The sequence below is a fragment of the Somniosus microcephalus genome, chromosome 22 (assembly GCF_052327205.1).
Source record: "Somniosus microcephalus isolate GS21.2 chromosome 22, FLI_Smic_1.0, whole genome shotgun sequence".
Classification (NCBI taxonomy): domain Eukaryota; kingdom Metazoa; phylum Chordata; class Chondrichthyes; order Squaliformes; family Somniosidae; genus Somniosus; species Somniosus microcephalus.
The window spans coordinates 18,930,201-18,953,193 of record NC_141008.1 but is presented as its reverse complement, the minus strand read 5'-3'; the positions used below and the strand labels follow the sequence as shown (position 1 = coordinate 18,953,193).

Genomic DNA, 22,993 nt, shown 5'->3' with positions numbered 1-22,993 from the left:
CTTAGCAGGTTCCTCTAATGAGGCCATATGGGTTGAACTTAAAAACAAAAAGGGGGCAAGCACTTTGCTGGGAGTGTACTATAGGCCCCCAAACAGTCAGGGGGAGATAGAGGGACAGATATGTAGGCAAATTTCAGAGAAGCGTAGAAATAATAGGGTAATAATAGTAGGGGATTTCAACTTTCCCAATATTAACTGGGATAGGCAGAGTGTGAAAGGCTTAGAAGGTGCGGAATTCTTAAAGGCGTCCAGGAGAGCTTTTTGAGCCAGCATGCAGAAAGTCCTACAAGAGAGGGGGCGGTACTGGACCTAATTCTAGGGAATGTAGCGGGGCAAGTGGTAGAAGTGTCAGTAGGAGAGCATTTTAGTGACAGTGACCATAATTCAATGAGATTTAAGGTAGTCATGGAAAAGGGCAAAGATGGACCGGAAATAAAGGTTCTAAATTGGGGGAAGGCCGATTTTAATACGATAAGGCAGGATCTGGCCAAAGTGGACTGGGATCAGCTACTTGCGGGAAAATCCACATCAGAGCAGTGGGAGTCTTTCAGAAAGGAAATAGAAAGAGTACAATGCCAACATGTTCCCGTAAAGGTCAAGTGTGGGACCAACAAGTCCAGGGAACCCTGGATGTCAAGGGATATACAAGAATGGATTCGGGAAAAAAAGGGAGGCTTTTGGCAGATACAAAGGACTAAAAACAGTGGAAGCCCTAGAGGAGTATAGAAAGTGCAAGGGGGTACTTAAAAAAGAAATTAGGAGAGCGAAGTAGGGGCATGAAAAAACACTGGCGGGCAAAATAAAGGAAACTCCCAAGGTGTTTTATAAGTATATTAAGGGCAAGAGGATAACCAGGGAAAGAGTAGGGCCCAATAGGGACCAAAGTGGCAATCTGTGTGTAGAGCCAGAAGATGTAGGTGAGGTTTCAAATGAATATTTTGCATCTGTGTTCACTATGGAGCAGGACGATGTAGGCATAGAAATCAGGCAGGGGGATTGTGATATACTTGAACAAATTAGTATTGAGAGGGAGGAGGTACTAGCGGTTTTAGCAGGCTTAAAAGTGGATAAATCCCCAGTCCCAGACGAGATGTATCCCAGGCTGCTGTGTGAGGCAAGGGAGGAGATTGCAGGGGCTCTGACACAAATTTTCAGAACCTCTCTGGCCACAGGGGAGGTGCCAGAGGACTGGAGGACAGCTAATGTAGTACCATTATTCAAGAAGGGTAGTAGGGATAAACCAGGGAATTACAGGCCAGTGAGCCTAACATCAGTGGTAGGGAAATTATTGGAAAAAATTCTGAGGGACAAAATTAGTCTCCACTTGGAGAGGCAAGGATTAATCAAGGATAGTCAGCATGGCTTTGTCAGGGGAGATCATGTCTAACCAATTTGATTGAATTTTTCGAGGGGGTGACTAGGTGTGTGGATGAGGGTAGTGCAGTTGATGTGGTCTACATGGACTTCAGTAAGGCTTTTGACAAAGTCCCGCATGGGAGACTGGTCAAGAAGGTAAGAGCCGATGGGATCCAGGACAATTTGGCACATTGGATCCAAAATTGGCTTAGTGGCAGGAGGCAGAGGGTGATGGTCGAAGGTTGTTTTTGTGACTGGAAGCCTGTGTCCAGTGGTGTACCACAGGGATTGGCACTGGGTCCTTTGCTGTTTGTAGTGTACATTAATGATTTAGATATGAATGTAGGAGGTACGATCAGTAAGTTCGCAGATGACATGAAAATTGGTGGAGTGGTAAATAGCGAGGAGGGAAACCTCAGGCTTCAGGACGATATAGACAGGTTGGTCAGATGGGCGGAACAGTGGCAAATGGAATTTAACCCTGAAAAGTGTGAGGTGATGCATTTTGGGAGGACTAACAAGGCAACGGAATACACAATGAATGGTAGGACCCTAGGAAGGACAGAGGATCAGAGGGACCTTGGTGTACATGTACATAGATCCCTGAAGGCAGCAGGACAGGTAGATAAGGTGGTTAAAAAGGCATATGGGATACTTGCCTTCATTAGCCGAGGCATAGAATATAAAAGCAGGGAGGTTATGATGGAGCTGTACAAAACGCTAGTTAGGCCACAGCTGGAATACTGTGTGCAGTTCTGGTCACCACACTATAGGAAGGATGTGATTGCATTGGAGAGGGTACAGAGGAGATTCACCAGGATGTTACCTGGGCTGGAGCGTTTCAGTTATGAAGAGAGACTGGACAGGCTGGGGTTGTTTTCCTTGGAGCAGAGAAGGCTGAGGGGGGACCTGATTGAGGTGTACAAAATTATGACGGGCATAGATAGGGTAGATAGAAAGGAACTTTTCCCCTCAGTAGAGGGGTCAATAACCAGAGGGCATAGTTTCAAGGTAAGGTGCAGGAGGTTTAGAGGGGATTTGAGGAATAAAATTTCACCCAGAGGGTGGTTGGAATCTGGAACTCACTGCCTGAAAGGGCGGTAGAGGCAGGAACTCTCACAACATTCAAGAAGCATTTAGATGAGCACTTGAAATGCCAAAGCATACAAGGCTACGGACCAAGTGCTGGAAAATGGAATTAGAATAGATAGGGCTTGATGGCCAGCGCAGACACGATGGGCCGAAGGGCCTCTTTCTGTGCTGTATAACTCTATCACCCAATGACTGTATAACACTGGGGTACAGTACTGATGGGTACAGGTCTGTCACTGTGTAACACTGGGGTATGGTACTGGTGGTTTCAGGTCTGTCACTGTAGAATATTGGGGTACAGTCCTGGTGGGTACAGGTTTGTCACTGTATAACACTGGGGTACAGTCATGGTGGGTACAGGTTTGTCACTGTATAGCACTGGGGTACAGTCCTGGTGGGTACAGGTCTGTCATTGTATAACACTGGGATACAGTACTGGTGGGTACAGGTCTGTCACTGTATAACACTGGGGTACAGTACTGGTGGGTACAGGTCTGTCACTGTATAACACTGGGGTACAGTCCTGGTGGGTACAGGTCTGTCACTGTGTAACACTGGGGTACAGTCCTGGTCGGTACAGGTCTGCCACTGTATAACACTGGGGTACAGTCCTGGTGGATACAGGTCTGTCACTGTATAACACTGGGGTACAGTCCTGGTGGGTACAAGTCTGTCACTGTATAACACTGGGGTACAGTACCGGTGGGTACAGGTCTGTCACTGTATTATAATGGGGTACAGTACTAGTGGGTACAGGTCTGTCACTGTAACACTGGGTACAGTACTGGTGGGTACAGGTCTGGCACTGTAACACTGGGGTACAGTACTGGTGGGTACATGTCTGTCACTGTATAACACTGGGGTACAGTACTGGTGGGTACAGGCCTGTCACTGTATAACACTGGGGTACAGTACTGGTGGGTACAGGCCTGTCACTGTATAACACTGGGGTACAGTACTGGTGGGTACAGGTCTGTCACTGTATAACACTGGGGTACAGTACTGGTGGGTATAGGTCTGTCACTGTATAACACTGGGGTACAGTACTGGTGGGTACAGGTCTGTCACTGTATTACACAGTTACAGTACTGGTGGGTACAGGTCTGTCACTGTATAACACTGGGGTACAGTACTGGTGGGTACAGGCCTGTCACTGTGTAACACTGGGGTACAGTACTGGTGGGTATAGGTCTGTCACTGTATAACGCTGGGGTACAGTACTGGTGGGTACAGGCCTGTCACTGTATAACACTGGGGTACTGTACTGGTGGGTACAAGTCTGTCACTGTATAACACTGGGGTACAGTACTGGTGGGTACAGGTCTGTCACTGTATAACACTGGGGTACAGTACTGGTGGGTACAGGCCTGTCACTGTATAACACTGGGGTACAGTACTGGTGGGTACAGGTCTGTCACTGTATAACACTGGGGTACAGTACTGGTGGGTACAGGCCTGTCACTGTATAACACTGGGGTACAGTACTGGTGGGTACAGGTCTGTCATTAGGACTGGGAACAGTCTGAGGGGGTGAATTAAGAGTGTCAGACAAAGTACACATTGGTGTAAGTGTTTCTTTTCCTTTCATGTTTTTCAATTTTTATTTTAATTTGTCACATAACCAAATACAACAAGTGAATTCCAGTCAGTGAAATGCTTTTTTCTTAACGAGCCGAGCGCACCAAGCAGCAAAGGACACTTAGCTGCCTGGTACGCACGGAGCCCGCAAGGACGGCAGCCAACTTCATCGGCGCCATCACAATAGGGTCTGCTCTCGCCTCGCTCCGCCTTTCCCGCACTCCTGCCCGACAATCTTCAGCCGCCATGGTACCGACGTCCCGGGGCCTGCTTCTCCCTGGCTCTCCTTCCACCCGGTCTGACCTCCGAGCCTCCCGCGGGTATTGTTACCAAGAAAATAAATACGATAACTTTGGAGTCAGACCATTTAATTTCTGCTCTGGCACAAGCTTGCCGCTGTGCCCAATGTGGTGGTCGAGTGGTTGGGTTATCAGAGCTGAGTGGCTCCCAGTTATTGCAGGTGTTCGCACTACCTGAATACTCTCGATTAACATCACCCCTTTAAAGAAGTAGTACTGGTGGATTGAATATTTGTGACAGGTGTTTCTTATATCTCGAGGTCTGTTGTTGAAAATAATGAATTAAAATAAAATCTACTTTGAAAAGTTCCTATGTTTAGATCCCTTCAAATCCTTTAGTATTCCAAAATCATCTGGGCACAGGTATTCTTCAGTAACTCTCCACACTCGCTCGCTTCCTGATCGCTGTCAAGCCATCAAATGAGAGACAAGCAGAGCGACTTGGTCACCCTGAAGCTTCCCTCTGACACTCGTGGTGAGCCAAACAGTGGGCAAGACCAGGGATGGGGTGCAATCTCATCATTTACCGCCTGGGCATTGAGCATCGCCTGGGCAGAGCGCAGAGAGGACGATCAAGAGGGGAGCAGCTGGTTTGCGAGACCCTCCCCCCCCCCCCCCCACCCCGATTTTCCTTCCATTGATTTAATGCGGAGGAAAATGGAGTGGCCTCGGTACGTAGAGTGTGATGCCCCCTCCCCCGCCCCGCCTAATTCTCCACTCTCTGCTCCGCCCAGGTGCTGAAGTCAGTAATCAGCCCCATGGAGCGGTCCCAGGAAGATCAAAGGAAGGGAGTGGGGGCGGGGGGAGTGAAAGATGTTTTTGCGTCAGTATATAGGCTTAAACACTGCAATGTGTGAACACAATTCTTAAATGTAGTTTAATTAATAAAGTGTGGCGGAGCCACCAAAGGACTCAGAGCGGTTGTACATAATTCCTTTAACAGCAATGTAGTTACTGTCTGTGCCTGTACCTTTAATTACACTGTTTGACTGTACAATGCCAGTTACCTTTACAGCACGTGATGACGTCATGCCGTTAGTCACGTGATGCCCCAACGGCGGGAAGGACGTGATGACGTCATGACGTCACTCTCCTGATCAGGGGATCAGTCCTCGTGGAGCCCTCTAGGAGAATAGACCTGTTATTGATGTGTTCCAGCAGTTTCCAGTTTAAACTCGTTTGTTTTCATTAAAGTTCATTAATTTAATTACCTGAGTCGAACTCAGTCTTTTTGATAGGAACCTCCGTTCCTACAAAAGCTTATAATATTCTGTTTCTTTTGAAAGACCTCGTTCCTCCAACAGCACTTTTAGTATTTGGTGCTTCTGTGATACCAGGGATTAGACAACTACTCATTTGTCAGACACCAGTAGGTAACAGAGATGGACTCTCAAGAAAAGGAATTAATGCTCACTGATAAAGTCATTTAAGATAATCTAGATGGTAGTGAAAGGGATTGCTTGTTACTGGGATAAGTATACACAGCAAGAACCAGTGACACCAGTAGCAATCAAACACTGTACAGAATACCATTTCGAAGAAGAGCAGGGGAGTTCTCCCCAGTGTCTTGGCCAATATTTATCCCTCAACCAATATCAATAAAACAGATTCGCCCAGAAATTTGGGTCGGGGGCTTCCCGCGGGTGCAAGCCCCCGACCTGCACTTACCTAGCGCGCCGGCTGTTGAGCTGTGGGCCCGCGTGGGATTCCGATCCTGGGCCTCCTCCAACTGCCGGCGCGCAGTGCTTGCGTATCCCAGGGGCGCAGTTAGTTCGATGCGTCCCCTGGGATCACGTGGGCCATGGAGAGCCAATGGTAGCAGGGAAATGTTTCATTCATAAGTTTGACAGGAAGACCTGTCAAACCTATAAATACTATAAGCCCCAAAACATCACTAAATCTTCAAATACATTTTTAAAAAATCACATTTTTAAAATAAACTATAAATTACATGAAATAACTATTTTAAACAATAATTTAAATTTTTGAAAAAATGATTTTATTTTCTAACAGGGCTAACAATAAACTTACCTTTCTTTAAAGTATTTAAAAATAATAAACCTGTGGAAAAAATGTTTTAATTTTAATTAATTCACCACTTACCTTGTAAAAAGCAGGCCTTACGACTGCTTTTTACATGTCTAACTTCTGGAGACTTACCTTCCCGGGAAAACCTGCAAAAAAACCGTAAGTTCGATGCGCACACGCTGCCTCTCCCGCGCAGCGTTCGAACTCTGAACCCCTTCTTTCAGGGGAACGGAAGTGCCGGTTTCCCGCGCATGCGCAGTGCATACACGAAACCGGCACTTCCATTGGGCCTACGGGTGAGTACCCCGTGCGTACTCACCCATGGAGAGCCGAATTTCTGGGCCAAATGACTGGTCATTTATTTCATTGCTGTTTGTGGGACTTTGCAGTGAGCAATTGGCAGCAGCGTTTCCTACATCACAGCAGTGACTACACTTCAAGAGTACTTTATTGGCTGTAAAGCGCTTTGGGACATCCTGAGGTTGTGAAAGGCACTATAGAAATTCAAGTCTTTCTTTAGAACACAGCAAAGTAAAAATTCCATACGAGTTCTCAAATGTCCCACCATAAGTTTGGCTGGAAGATTGGCAGAAGCCCCGGGAACACCGGCACCAATGGCCATTCTCCGGGGTTCCCGCCAATCCTTCTCCAAAGTTACAGCAGGACACCACCCTCCGCCCTCCCCAGCGGACATTCTACCCCTGTGGCTCCACTCTTCTGGGCAAGGTTGTCTTGCAATGTAATGGGTCAGGATTGAAGAATGGAGACTGTAATATTAGATTGATATCCTGTAGTTTCACTAGATTGTCCTGAGGCACTCATCTTTTGTTGTTGTCGCAATCCAGCTAGAGTCTTGCTCGAAGGCCCACTCTCGGGAATGCTACACCGGAGAGTGACGGGAGGTGGCTCTGTACCAGCAGTTCCCCAGTTCCACACAGTGAGCTCCTGATTTCAATCGGAACGCAGTGGGCATTTGCCAAGTCGAAACCACATTCTACCCCACAGGAAGGGGGGAAAATGTATAACCAGAAGTTCCATGAAATAGTTCCATTTTAATAAGGCCCTTTGACTGCCTACGGGTAGGCTGGGATATAACCCTGACATTGAATAGCATTCCCTTGTCTTTCTTTTGCTGGTGGAGGGCAGGGGAATGTCACTGAATTGTAACTTGGTGAGAAACCCACAGCCAGGAAAGCCGTTCAGTGAAAGCCCAGAGTCACTTGGAGCAGAAAACCTGACCATGGCCACCGTCGAATAATTTGAACAGGTTGCAAATGGCTGCTGGGTCATAGTATAAGGATCCACTGCCTTGGGGAATAGACGCCGGGAAATTAGGGAGAAACTTTAAAGTTTAGCGCTCCCCTGGATTTTTTTCCTCCCTTGTGTTTGTTTTCTTCCCTGCCTTAGGGTCGCCAGCTCTGGTTGGATATATTCCTGGTGGTGTCGTCACATAACCTCCTCCTCCAACCGGCCCGCCCCCACACACCCGCCATTGGTTGCCCGACCTGTCCAGACTCTGCCTTCCCACACCAATTGGAAAGCAAACAGACTCTTTGACCTTGATATTAACCCCCCCCCCCCTCAATAGGCAGTAGGAGGTTGGGGGGAGGGAGGGGGTTAAACCCTAAAAAACGTAAAAGGTGACCCTAACCTGACACGTTCACACCTGCTGCCATATTTATGGCACCGGGTAGCTGGGAATGTGAGCGTCCCGTTTTGGAGAGGCGGGACACTTCATTATCATATTTAAATCAGGCTCCCACTGTGCAATTGGGAGCCTGATTTCAATTTAACAGCTGCCGGCCTGGTTTCCCAGGGCTCGGGAAACCCGGCAGTGAAATGGAGGCAGGAGCTGCCGGCTCTAGAAAGTATGTGTATTTTATTGCATTCCTTGTGGGCCAGGAGGAGCAGGAGCGCACCCCCCCTCCTCCAGCCCCCCCCTCCTCCTGGCCCCTCAAGGAAGCCTTCGGCCTCTTGTCTGCCAATCCTGGCCTCTCGCTCTTACGCCCCTTGCCCCCTCCCCAAGCCCCGATCTGCAGCGCACACAAACACAATCTATTCCCTTCATCATCTTATAAATCTCAATTAAATCACCCCCAAGTCTACGCTTTTCTAAGGTGTAGAGTCTTAGCTTCTTGAACCTCTCTTGGTAACTGATTCACCCCCCTTATTTTCATATTTCAATCATCCAGAAAACCAGTCACACCATAGACTATAGTTCTACAGGCCAACACAGGGGGGCACTGCAACATCACCCCATAGCTTGGGCAATGAGGAACTAACCCTTAGTGCACTGATCTTCCTTTGCAGTTTCCAAAAGATCTGGATTGTCCAGGCCCGAGTAAAGGTTTTGCAGTATGTTTATCATCTACACTCTCACCTCTGAGTCAGAAGGTTGTGAGTCCAAGTCCCAATCCAGAGACTTGAGCACAAAATCTGACACTTCAGTGCATTACTGAGGGAGTGCTGCACAGTCGGAGGTGACATCTTTCGGATGAGATTTTAAACCGAGGCCCTGCCTGCTCTCTCAGGTAGACGTAACAGATCCCACGGAACTATTTTAAAGAAGAGCAGGGGAGTTCTCCTCGGTGTCATGGACAATATTTATCCCTCAACCAACATCACAAAAACAGATTATCTGGTCAATTATCTCATTACTGTTTGTGGGAGCTTGCTGTGCGCAAATTGACTGCCCCGTTTCCTACATTACAACAGTGCCTACACTTCAAAAAGCACTTAATTGGCTGTAAAGCGCTTTGGGACACCCTGGGGTCATGAAAGTAGCGATATAAATGCAAGTCATTTTTTTTCATATCTTGCTTGTTCCATTTCTTTTTTCCAAGTTATTTTGCTGGATAGGTGTGATGGTAGGGCCTGTTCCCATTGCAGATGTGCTGATGTTTGAGACAGAGGACCTGGTCCTGAGGAAAAACGAGAAGAACTTTGTGCTGTGTCTGCTGGAGGTGGCAAGGAGAGCCTCCAAGTTCGGAATGTTGGCCCCGGTCCTCATTCAGATGGAGGAAGAGATTGAGGAAGAGATCCGCGAGGAGATGGATTTACCACCGGAGGTCATCCCTCCAAAACCCAAACCACAGAAGCAGCTGTGTGACTTCAAAAACTTGGATGAAATGGTGAGTATGCCTCTGGCTCTCAAACAGTGCTGCACAAAGAGCACTGAGCAACACGTGTTCTTCATAGAATCCTTCCGCACAGAAGGAGGCCATTCGGCCCATCTTGCCTGTGCCGGCTCTTTGAAAGAGCTCTCTAATTAGTCCCACTCCCCCCTGCTCTTTCCCAACAGCCCTGCAAATGTTTTCTTTTCAAGTAAGTTTCCATTTCCCTTTTGAAAGTTACTATTGAATCTGCTTCCACCGCCCTTCCAGGCCGTGCATTCCAGATCACAACAACTCTCTGCATAAGAAAGAAATCTCTTCATCGCCCCCTCTGGTTCTTTTGCCAATTACTTTAAATCGGTGTCCTCTGGTTACCGACCCTCCAGCCAGTGGAAACAGTTTCTCCTAATTTTTCCTAATCAAAACACCTCTATTAAATCTCCCCTTAACCTTCTCTGTTCGAAGGAGAACGATCCCAGCTTCTCCAGGCTCTCTACGTAATTGAAGTCTCTCATTCCTGGTACCAATCCATTGGCAGGAGACTATCCTGAAGAAAATTAACCTGTGTCAACATTGGGCAAGGATGCTTGAGGATAGGATGAGATTTGAGTGTGATCGTTCTTTGAATAGCTGGCCATCGCTTACTGTCCAGAGATAGAGGTACAAAAAGGCCCCTTGGGTGAAGTACTGGAGGATAGATAATGAATGTCGGACTGTACCCAAACATAACCCAGTGCACGTGCAACTGTACCCCAACATGAGCTAGCGCCTGTGGAACTGTACCCCAACATGCGCCAACATCTGAGGAACTGTACCCCAACATGAGCTAGTGCCTGTGGAACTGTACCCCAACATGAGCCAGTACCTGTGGAACTGTACCCCAACATGAGACTACAGTCTTAAGGGAAGAAATTGAAGGTCCCCTCTGTGTTCATTTAGATTTGGGATTCTCTTAGAAGCCTTCAACAGGCTCAGCTGAGGGCTTATAAAGACATATTGGGTCAAATTCTCAGGAACTCCCTCCGATACTAGCCTTAACGTGGTTGGGGGAAGGGGGCAGTTGGAAGTTGTGGGTAGTGGTGTGCCCCGTGGATCTGTGCTAGGACCTTTCTTGTTTTCCATTCATATAAATTACTTGAACATAGGCATGAGGAATGTTACTGAAGTCCACTGATGATATCAGACTGTGAGCAGGGCAAACAGTGAGAAAGAATGCAGGAGGATATAGCCAGGTCATCGGAGTGGGCAGATAGGTGGCAGGTGCAGTTTAATGTAGAGAAATGTGAGGCCGTGCATTCAGGAGAAAAGAATCGTGAGTGGGAGTCTAAATTTCATGTTTTCTTCTTTGCGTGAGTGGAAGGAGCAGCGAGCGGATTTTTTACCTCAAGCGAATGTGTTTCTCTTCTTTCTGAACATGGGCCATGGAGCGTTCTCGTGAAACAGAAAGGATGCAAGAATGGAGGGTGGAAAGGCCATTGAGCCCATCAGTCCCTTCCCTTCCACCAGCCAGCTGTAGCCTACTCGATCAGGGTCAATCCAGTCAGGTTCAGTACGACAGTTCGATGCTGTCAATGTCAGGGTGCTGACAGCATTAATAAAACTGAATAAACCCAATACTGCTCCACATATTCGTTTCCATGTCAATCAAGGCTGCTGAATCGACTCTGAACACAGTACCATATTGCAACAAACGGGGGCCCAGTAGAAAATTAAACTCCATGAGTGCCAGTTATATCATTTTTCAGAGTCATCTTTTGATGAATTGATCCTGTGCTTGTCGTGAGATGTCTGTATAGAACATTTTTCTCTGTACCCAGGGTATAAATAACAATAAGATTGAGAATTCCAAGGACAGAAATGCTAACACAGTTATAATTTATTGATTTTGTTCCGCTCCAGTTACATAGCAGTGCCGTTTCTATTACACCCGAGCTCTAAGCAATCTTTTTGTCAGCTGTGGCTTAGTGGTAGCTACCTTGCCTTTGCTCAAGCCCCACCCCAGAGACTTGAGCACAAAATCCAGTCTGATACTCCAGTGTTGCACTGTCGGAGGTGCCTTCTCTCGGATGGGATGTTAAACCGAGGCTCCGTCTGCCCTCTGGATGTGGAAGATCCCATGGCACTATTTGAAGAGGAGCAGGGGAGTCCTGGCCAACATCACTGAAACAGATTAACTGGTCATTTATTGCTGTTTGTGGGACCTTGCTGTGTACATATTGGGTGCCTACACTACAACAGTGACCACACTTCAAAAAAGTACTTCATTGGTTGTAAAGTGTTTTGGGACATCCTGAGGTTGTGAAAGGCGCTATTTATATGCAAGTTCTTTTTTAAAAACCCGGCAGGTACGTCACCTGGTGAGTCGCTGTACCTGTCCTGACCAGTTTCCCATGGTCAAAGTCTCTGAAGGGAAATACAAAGTGGGAGACTCCAACACCTTGATTTTCGTGAGGGTGAGTGGCAACAGATATTCAAGTTCCTCATTATTAACGGCGCACCTCTCCACGGATATGCCTGCATTGTCCATCCTACAATATTACAATGAATAGACTACCTCAGTTATTTTTCATTTTGAATGCTTTAAGATATAGGCCTGGAATTTCCTCAAACGACAAGTTGCGCCAGAATTTACACCAATTTCTACGCCGATCTTGCCAACCAGTACTTTTGCTGATGTAACTGATCAGGACCTGAGGAAAAGGCGGAATGTACGCCATACTCCGTCTTCATGTCCCTTTTTATGTATGAAGATTAATGCTTGAAGCCATCGCACCAAGATTTATGCACATTACAGAAAATGTAATCGCGAAAGCATTTCAATTTTTTATGTAATTCATTCTGATTCCATAAAAATGCATTCAAAGAAAATACAGTGTAGATCTCACTGAAGAGAAATTTAAAAGAAAATCACTTCTAAAAAATCACCATACAGCAGCAGGAATATGACTTTGGGTCCCTTCTGCACCTAAAATTTTGGGCGTAAGTTTACGGCCCGTTTGGAAATGGTGGAAATGCAGGAAACTTGCGCTCGCTGGTCTCCTACATGGAGGCGGGGCTATGTTAATGAGCAGCAGAGGGTTCCGACGGAGATTTTGTTGAGTTGGCGAAAAAGGTTGAGGAAACTCGGGCATAGCATAAAATCCACCGTAAGTCACTTACGTGCAAACTTCCTCGATTTTTTTTTTGGGTGTTGAAAGCTGGCGTTACGCCATACTTACGCAATTGTTTCAGCTCAGGTTTTCAGGGAATTCCAAGCATTGCGATCAGATTCAAGTCCATGTTTTGACCTGCTGCTCTGCAATGAGATGACTGAGAAGGTTTGACCTTGTGGTTTTTTTACTGTCTTGTTTATGCGGATTGTAATTAGTGAATTGTAATTAGTTCAGCTAAATGTGTAACGATTCATCATGTATATGGATCTCAGAATATCCTGCTAATCAATGGAATATGATTAACTGCATTACATAAAATTACATGGAATGTGCAGCATAGAAACAGGCTATTCGGCCCAACGGGTCCATGCCGGTGTTTATGCTCCCCACGAGCCTCCTCCCACCTTGCTTCACCTCACTCTCTATTTTCATAGTTATGTTGCAATCATTAATTTTTCAGTTTCCGAGCACACTGGCATTTGGTGCCCAGTTTCACTTTTGGCACAACGCTAACACACTCCACCACTGGGCACCAACATGAATATTGGGGTGTAAATCTAGAATTAGGCAGCATAATTTCAGAATAAGGGGGCACCCATTTAAATCGGAAATGAGGAGGAATTTCTTCTCTCAGAGGGTCGTGAATCTTTGGAATTCTCTTCCCCAGAGAGCTGTGGAGGCTGGGTCATTGAATATATTTAAGGTGGAGATAGACAGATTTTTGAATGGTAAGGGAGTCGAGGGTTATGGGGAGCGGGCAGGGAAGTGGAGCTGAGGCCAAGATCAGATCAGTCATGATCTTATTGAATGGTGGAGCAGGCTCGAGGGGCCGAATGGCCTACTCCTGCTCCTACGTCTTATGTTCTTAAGTTCTAAATCAGGCATGAAATCCTGAACTGACTCCAAAGCAAAGTGAGCTCTGACTCTGGATTCACACTGGATTTACACTCTAGCTGCCACATCTGTGAGAAGCAAAATCACACTGACAGTACTGTTGTAGTGCAGATGCACTCTTTAATATTCCGACTGAGCTGAAGCCAGAAGCCTAATCTCAGAGATCAGCTCACAGTTAAACCTCAAGCTGAACCATCAAGTAATTGGAACCCCCGCGATTAGATCAGCCCGTGATTCGATATTTATTCTTCATGTTTACAACTGATTTGCAGGATGAAATGAAAAGAAGTAAAGACAATTTGATATTTAGCCTCATTGCCATCATTAACCAGCATCTAATGCAATGGTTCTGGAACAAACCCAGGTTATTTAGATTGCTGCATCGGCACATCCAGCCCAGTCGACCCTGCAAAGTCCTCCTCACCAACATCTGGGGACTTGTGCCAAAATTGGGAGAGCTGTCCCGCAGACTAGTCAAGCACCAGCCTGACATAGTCATACTCACAGAATCATACCTTTCAGCCAATGCCCCAAACTCCTCCATCACCATCCTTGGGTATGTACTATCCCACCAGCAGGACAGACCCACCAGAGGTGGTGGCACAGTGGTATACAGTCAAACATGGACAAGGAAACCTCCTGCTGATTACCACCTACCGCCCTCCCTCAGCTGATGAATCAGTACTCCTTCATGCTGAACACCACTTGAAAGAAGCACTGAGGGTATCAAGAATGTACTCTTGGGTGGGGGACTTCATTGTCCATCACCAAGAGTGGCTTGGTAGCACCACTACTGACTGAACTGGCTGAGTCCTGAAGGACATAGCTGCCAGACTGGGTCTGCAGCAGGTGGTGAGAGAACCAACACGAGGGAAAAACCTACTTGACCTCGTCCTCACCAATTTAACTGTCGCAGATGCATCTGTCCATGACAGTATTGGTAGCGCTGACCACCGCACAGTCATTGTGGAGACGAAGTCCTGTCTTTCTACTGAGGACACCCTCCATCGTGTTGTGTGGCACTACCACCGTGCTAAATGGGATAGATTCAGAACAGATCTAGCAGCTCAAAACTGGGCATCCATAAGGCACTGTGGGCCATCAGCAGCAGCAGAATTGTATTCCACCACAATCTGTAACCTCATGGCCCGGCATATCCCTCACTCTACCATTAACATCAAGCCAGGTGACCAAACCTGGTTCAATAAGGAGTGTAGAAGAGCCTGCCAGGAGCAGCACCAGGCATACCAAAAATGAGGTGTCAACCTGGGGAAGCTGCAACACTGGACTACATGTATGCTAAACAGTGGAAGCAGCATGCTATAGACTGAGCTAAGCAATCCCACAACCAACAGATCAGATCAAAGCTCTGCAGTCCTGCCACATCCAGTCGTGAATGGTGGTGGACCATTAAACAACTAATGGGAGGAGGAGGCTCCATGAATATCCCCATCCTCAATGATGACTGAGCCCAGCACGCGAGTGCAAAAGACAAGAATGAAGCGTTTGCAACCATCTTCGACCAGAAGAGCCGAGTGGATGATCCATATCAGTCTCCTCCTGAGGTTTCCACCATCACAAAACCTAGTCTTCAGCCAATTCAATTCACTCCAAGTAATATCAAGAAATGGCTGAGCGCACTGGATACAGCAAAGGCTGTGGGCCCTGACAATATCCTGGCTGTCATGCTGAAAACTTGTGTTCCAGAACTAGCTGCGCCTCTAGCCAAGCTGTTCCAGTACAGCTATAACACCGGCATCTATCCAACAGTGTGGAAAACTGCCCAGGTATGTCCTGTCCACAAGAAAACAGGACAAATCCAACCCGGCCAATTATCGCCCCATCAGGCTACTCTCAATCATCAGCAAAGTGATGGAAGGTGTCTTCGACAGTGCTATCAAGCTGCACTTACTCACCAATAACCTGCTCACCGATGCTCAGTTTGGGTTCTGCCAAGACCACTCGGCTCCAGACCTCATTACAGCCTTGGTCCAAGCATGGACAAAGGAGCTGAATTCCAGAGGTGAGGTGAGAGTGACTGCCCTTGACATCAAGGCAGCATTTGACCGAGTGTGGCATCAAGGAGCCTGAGTAAAACTGAAGTCAATGGGAATCGGGGGGGGAAAACGCTCCACTGGCTGGAGTCATACCTAGCACAAAGGAAGATGGTTGTGGTTGTTGGAGGCCAATCATCACAGCCCCAGGACATCGCTGCAGGAGTTCCTCAGGGCAGTGTCCTAGGCCCAACCATCTTCAGCTGCTTCATCAATGACCTTCCCTCCTTTATAAGGTCAGAAGTGGGGATGTTCGCTGATGATCGCACAGTGTTCAGTTCTATTCACAACTCCTCAGATAATGAAGCAGTCCATGCCCGCATGCAGCAAGGCCTGGATGACACTCAGGTTTGGGCTGATAAATGACAAGTTACATTCATGCCACACAAGTGCCAGGCAATGACTATCTCCAACAAGAGAGAGTCTAGCCACCTCCCCTTGAGATTCAATGGCATTACCATCGCTGAATCTTCTACCATCAACATCCTGGGGGTCATCATTGACCAGAAACTTAACTGGACTAGCCACACAAATCCTGTGGCTACAATAGCAGGTGAGAGGCTAGGCATCCTGTGGCGAGTGTCTCTCCTCCTGACTCCCCAAAGCCTTTCCACCATCTACAAGGCACAAGTCAGGAGTGTGATGGAATACTCTCCACTTGCCTGGATGAGTGCAGCTCCAACAACACTCTAGAAGCTTGACAGCATCCAGGACAAAGCAGCCGCTTGATTGGCACCCCATCCACCACCTTAAACTTTCACTCCCTCCACCACCGGGGCACCATGGCTGCAGTGTTTACCATCTACAAGATGCACTGCAGCAACTCGCCAAGGCTTCTTCGGCAGCACCTCCCAAACCCGCGACCTCCTCCACCTAGAAGGACAAGGGCAGCAGGCGCATGGGAACACCACCACCTCCAAGTTCCCCTCCAAGTCACACACCATCCTGACTTGGAAATATATCGCTGTTCCTTCATAGTTACTGGGTTAAAATCCTGGAACTCCCTCCCTAACAGCACTGTGGGAGTACCTTCACCACACGGACTGCAGCGGTTCAAGAAGGCAGCTCACCACCACCTTCTCGAGAGCAATTAGGGATGGGCAATAAATGCTGGCCTTGCCAATGACACCCACATCCCATGAACGAATAATTTAAAAAAAGATTGCTGATAACATGTATGAGTGGGTCTGTGTAAGGGGCATGTGAGTATGCACATGTGCCTGTGGAGCCATGCACATTGTGTGTGCGTGTGAATATGCCTGTGTGTATACACGTGGGGGGGTGTGGGGGTGTGTTGGGGTGTGGATCGGTATGTGGGTGTGTTGTGTGCAGGCATACGCATGTGTTGGGGTGTGTGAATGTGAATGTGTGGTTGTGCGCGCAGGTGTGTGTGTATTGTTTGTGGACATGCATGTGTATTAGATGTGTCGGCACACGCGGGTGTGTGTATAGGCACACCTGTGTGTGTTGGGATGTGTGGGTATGCACGTGTGTGTGCGTGTGCGTGTGTGTTTGGGTGTGTTGGGCTGTGTAGGCATGTGTGTTTTTTAGTGTTTATTCCAGGCTGTCTGTCTTAGTGATTCCTGACAGGTTTACATTTTGCTTGCAAGCTGGCTGCAGTAGCACAGTATAGAAGCATCTTAAAGAATTGTTGGAATTCAAATCAAGGGAGAGATTTGAAGGAAGGATTATTCTACTGGAAGATTTTCTGAAGGTCTCTTTTAAAGAAGTTACAGCAGACATGTGATTTACTTGCTACAATATACAAAATTCCCACATAAGACCAGATGGTAGAACTGCCCATTGCTGCCTTCATTGCACAGTGGCGTAATAATTCTCCCTTTGTGCTTGTTTGTTGGCGCTCAGTCCCTTCTCCTTCACCGATCACTGTCAGATAACCAATATTGTACATGTAGATGATCTATTTGTGGATCAGTTATTAGCTAAATGATGTAATAACGAGTGATTGAGGCAAGGGAGCTCTCGAGTTCAGGCTTCAACAACCTCTGGACTTTGACAAATGAGGGAGCCTTTCAATACTGAGTAGCCTCACCTGTGAAGAATGGAGCCTTAGATAAAGTATCAGAGGGGTGTCACCATGCATAGAACTGTACCTCAATGTAAGTCAGCACCTTCAGGAAAAGAAGGGAGGAAAGTAAGGGGGAAAATAATATTGCACAAAAGTACTGCCAACATACCCGCCTCTGTTAGATGCTAGTTGTTATTAGGACTAGATAAACCGTTGTGTGAGCCACTTTAGCAAGGTGACACCATCCAGTTAAAGGCCACTTAGCTCATCCCTACAAACTCATTTTGCCCCAGTATTTCAGCTCTACCCGCTCTTCCCATCAGTAGAGAGGAATTTACAAATACCAAGCCTCTGTCAAGCCTACCATTCCTTCACACACACACTAGTGGATGGGGGATGGGACACCTTTAAGCAGCTAACAAATTGCATTATGTCGATCAAAAACAGTTTTAAATCTAAATACAAGAAACTCTTTTTTATCTGGCACTGACGGGACCGGCGTGGTGCCGGTTTATCAAAAAGTCCGGATTACAGAGAGTTATAGTTAAAAGGTACGAGAGCTCCATACACAGCAACAAATCCAGGCTTCCCTGTTGCTTAGCAACATGTGCAGGGACCCCAGCCACAGACCAAGCATCCCTGTTGCTTAGCAACATGTGCAGGAACCCCGATTGCACAGCCACAGATCGAGGAACGGCCACTAATATGAAGTAAAACTTACCTGAACCTACTCCTGAATTTTGCCGGTTAACCGAGATTTCCGGTTATTTAGGTGTCGGTAAATCGAGAGTTTCCTGTAAACTATTTGAGGAATGCATTGGCATCCCTGGAGTAGAGGCTAGTTCATGCTTTATAACTCTTGTGTTTTCTGTGCATCTGTTTGGAGAAAGATCCATTGGGATTGGTGGAAGATCCCAATTTAATTCTCGGGATGTGGGCGTCGCTGGCAAAAGCCGGCATTCATTGCCCATCCCTGATTGTCCTGAGCAGGTGGTGGTGGGCTTGCTTCTGGGTAGCATTTCTTTTTGATACAACTGAGTGGCTTGTCAGGCCAATTCAGAGGGCAGTTAAGCGTCAACCACGTTTAGTGGGACTGGAGTCACATATAGGCCAGACCGGGTAAGGACAAGTTTCCTTCCCTAAAGAACATTAATGAACCAGATGGGCTTTTATGACAATCCAACAAGTTCATTGTCACTTTTACTGATTCCAGCTTTTTATTTCCAAATATTTAAAAACTGAGATGAGGAGGAACTACTTCACTCAGAGGGTGGTAGGTCCATGGAATATGCTGCCCCAAAAAGCTGTAGAAGCTACATCATTACATAAATTTAAAACAGAAATAGACAGTTTCCTAGAAGTAAAGGGAATTAAGGGTTACGGGGAGCGGGCAGGAATTTGGACATGAGTCTAGGTTCGGATCGGACATGGCCCTGTGGGTAGCGGAGCGGGCCCAGGGGCCGTGTAGCCTGATCCTGCTCCTATTTCGTGTGTCTAATTCTGTTAGATTCAGGAGATGGTTCTGTGATAGTAGATTGGCGGTTAGGATCAGATCAGCCATGATCTTATTGAATGGCGGAGCAGGCTCGAGGGGCCGATTGGCCTACTCCTGCTCCTATTTCTTATGTTCTTATGTTCTTATGAATTCAAATTCTCAAACTGCCATGGTTGGATTTGAACTGACTTTCTCTGAATTACTTAGTCCAGTAAAATAACCACGACGCTACCGAACTCTTGACATGCATCGAATCACGATGGTCTTTATATGGAGTGCTGGTTTCTTCATATAATTTACCCTCCGTACTTGAACTTGATCTCATCCAAAACTTTGCTGTTCATATCCTGACTCGCACCAAGTCCCCTTTAACCATCACCCCCTGTGCTCGCTGACCTACATTGGCTCCCGGTCCGAAAACCACCTCCACTTTAAAAATCTGATCTTTGTTTTCGAATCCCTCCATGGCCTTGCCTCTCCCTATCTCTGTAACCTTCTCCAGCCCTACATTCTTGGTGCTGAGGAACTGTAAGGACTGGGTGAGGTAGATGTTAAAGGATAGCGAACCGCCTTTGTGTGAACCATTTACACACACGCTGTGACATACATCTGCAGATGGGACTTTACCATTGTCAATCCTATGCCCCAGCCTCACTGTTGCAGGAAGGCTTTGGTTAGGGTTAATGTGCCTCCGTGGAGAGTACAAGGGCTAGATCACAGGATCACTCCTTTAACACAGTCGCAGTTATCGCCATCAAAGTGAGTGACAGATTTTATTTGTATATCCAAAACGGTTCCATATTTTGATGCTGAAATTCTGTGTCCGACTCCGATGGAGAGTTTGACACAAATTGATATCAGGCACTAAAAATGTTTTGTTCTAGAAATGATGAAGTTAAAAATCTAAAATATTTTTTTGCTTATTATTAAAGACGAGCAATAATTATCCTCAGGCCTCACTCCTGATTTTCTTTCTGCCTTTTTGTTTTGTAGATTTTGCGGAATCATGTGATGGTGCGAGTGGGTGGGGGATGGGACACCCTGGAGCATTACCTCGACAAACACGACCCCTGCCGCTGCACCTCGCTCAGTAAGTGCCAGTCGGTCAGGAGCTGCTGACTAAAGATAAGGGGTAGGGGGAAGGGAGGACTGAGATGCAGCAATAAATGCATAAAACCGTCTTCTATTTCAAAATCCAATCGTTTTGGTGAGCAGTCGACACTTTAGAAATTCTTAGTCAGTCCACTCAAAAAACTGCCCAGAGACATATATCGGCCGATCCTTCATCGTCGCTGGGTCAAAATCCTGGATCTCCCTCCCTAACCGCACTGTGGGAGTACCTTCACCACACGGACTGCAGCGGTTCAAGAAGGCGGCTCACCACCACCTTCTCAAGGGCAATTAGGGATGGGCAATAAATGCCGGACTTGCCAACGACGCCCACAGCCCGAGAATGAATTTAGAAAAAAGACTAGTCTAAGGGAGATAATTGAAAGATCCATCTTATTTGGTCTAGTTGTGACCTGTAAATACTTTGTTCAGTAACCCTATCACCTTTCACACTTCACCTTTCACCCTTCTTCAGGCATTAGCCCTCTTACAGCCAGCATCAGACTGAATGAGGGGTGTGGGGGCAGATAATATTCAATATTGGGCCAGTAGCAGTTCAGCCTGTTAAACAGCCAATAGAAAGGGAGATCAGGTGGGGTGTATAATGGGGGGGGGGGGGGGGGTCAATCCGCTACTGCCTGTTTTGTGCCCCGGCATAATTGAATTTTACCACCCGCTAATCAGATCTAGTCAGCATGGATTTCTAAAAGGCAGGCTGCGCTGAACCAGCCTTCTAGAACTCTCTAAATAACAGATAAGGGCAATGCATTGGATGTGGTTTATATTAATTTACAAAAAAGCATTTGATATGTTACTACTTAAGAGATTTATTACAAAGATAATGGAACATGGAATTAAGGAGGATAGGGAGATAAGAACATAAGAACATAAGAAATAGGAGCAAGAGTAGGCCAATCGGCCCCTCGAGCCTGCTCCACCATTCAATAAGATCATGGCTGATCTGATCCTAACCTCAAATCTTCTATCACTCTGCATCCACCCGAACCCATGTGATCTCCCGGGAGAGGCGAAAAACCAGATAAAGACCCAATGGCCAATTTGGGAGAAAAAAATCTGGGAAATTCCTCTCCGACCCATCTAGGCGATCGAAATTCTTCCAGGAGATCACTCTGTCCCTATATTTTCTACAGTACTTACCTTCTGTAAAGGCGATCTCCACCCCAGCCAGGAACAGGAATAAAACCATCTCCTGAAATCTAACAGAATTAGAACACAGTAGGAGCAGAACAAGGCTACACGGCCCCTGGGCCCGCTCCACTACCCACAGGGCCATGACCATTCCGAACCCAGACTCATGTCCAATTTCCTGCCCGCTCCCTGTAACCCTTTATTCCCTTTACTTCTAGGAAACTATCTATTTCTGTTTTAAATTTATTTAATGATGTAGCTTCCACAGCTTTCTGGGGCAGCAAATTCCACAAACCTACCACCCTCTGAGTGAAGAAGTTTCTCCTCATCTCAGTTTTGAATGAGCAGCCCCTTATTTTAAGATTATGCCCCCTAGTTCTAGTTTCACCCATCATTGGGAACATCCTCACCGCATCCACCCGATCAAGCCCCTTCACAATCTTATATGTTTCAATAAGATCGCCTCTCATTCTTCTGAACTCCAATGAGTAGAGTCCCAATCTACTCAACCTCTCCTCATATGACCACCCCCTCATCCCCGGGATTAACCGAGTGAACCTTCTTTGTACTGACTCGAGAGCAAGTATGTCTTTTCTTAAGTATGGACACCAAAACTGTATGCAGTATTCCAGGTGCGGCCTCACCAATACCTTGTACAACTGCAGCAATACCTCCCTGTTTTTATATTCCAACCCCCTAGCAATAAAAGCCAACATTCCATTGGCCTTCTTAATCACTTGCTGCACCTGCATACTAACTTTTTGAGTTTCGTGCACCAGGACCCCCAGATCCCTTTGTACTACAGTACTTTCCAGTTTCTTGCCATTAAGATAATAACTTGCTCTATGATTTTTCCTGCCAAAGTGCATAACCTCACACTTTCCAGTATTGTATTCCATCTGCCAAATCTCTGCCCACTTACTTAGCCTGTCTATGTCCCTTTGCAGGTTTTTTATGTCCTCCTCACTCACTACTTTCCCTCCCATCTTTGTATCATCTGCAAACTTTGATATGTTACACTCGGTCCCCTCCTCCAAATCGTTAATATAGATTGTAAAGAGTTGGGGACCCAGCACTGACCCCTGCGGAACACCACTAGTTACTGGTTGCCAATCTGAGAACGAACCATTTATCCCAACTCTCTGCTTTCTGTTAGAGAGCCAATCCTCCACCCACGCCAGAATATTACCCCCAATCCCGTGATTTTTTATCTTGAGCAATAATCTTTTGTGTGGCACCTTGTCAAATGCCTTTTGGAAGTCTAAATACACTACGTCCACTGGTTCCCCTTTATCCACCCTGTATGTTACTTCCTCAAAAAACTCAAGCAAATTTGTTAAACATGACTTCCCCTTCATGAAACCATGCTGAGTTTGCCCTATTAAATTATGTTTATCCAAATGTCCCGTTACTGTCTCCTTAATAATGGACTCTAACATTTTACCAACCACAGATGTTAGGCTAACAGGTCTATAGTTTCCAGCCTTCTGCCTACTACCCTTTTTAAATAAGGGTGTTACATTAGCAGTTTTCCAATCTGCCGGGACCTTTGCTGAGTCCAGTGAGTTTTGGAAAATTATTACCAATGCATCCACAATCCCTACCGCTACTTCCCTCAAGACCCTGGGATGCAAGCCATCAGGT

General features: G+C 46.6%; 1 protein-coding gene across 1 annotated transcript in view; it reads left to right on the top strand.

Annotated features, from left to right (window-relative positions):
• Positions 1-22,993, top strand: part of gas2l2 (growth arrest specific 2 like 2) — a 62,014-nt gene that overhangs the window by 18,190 nt on the left and 20,831 nt on the right. The window contains exons 2-4 of the mRNA XM_085964239.1: positions 9,243-9,484; positions 11,812-11,919; positions 20,084-20,180. Coding sequence (XP_085820365.1) covers positions 9,243-9,484; positions 11,812-11,919; positions 20,084-20,180 — 447 coding nt within the window. The remainder of the gene's footprint in view (positions 1-9,242; positions 9,485-11,811; positions 11,920-20,083; positions 20,181-22,993) is intronic.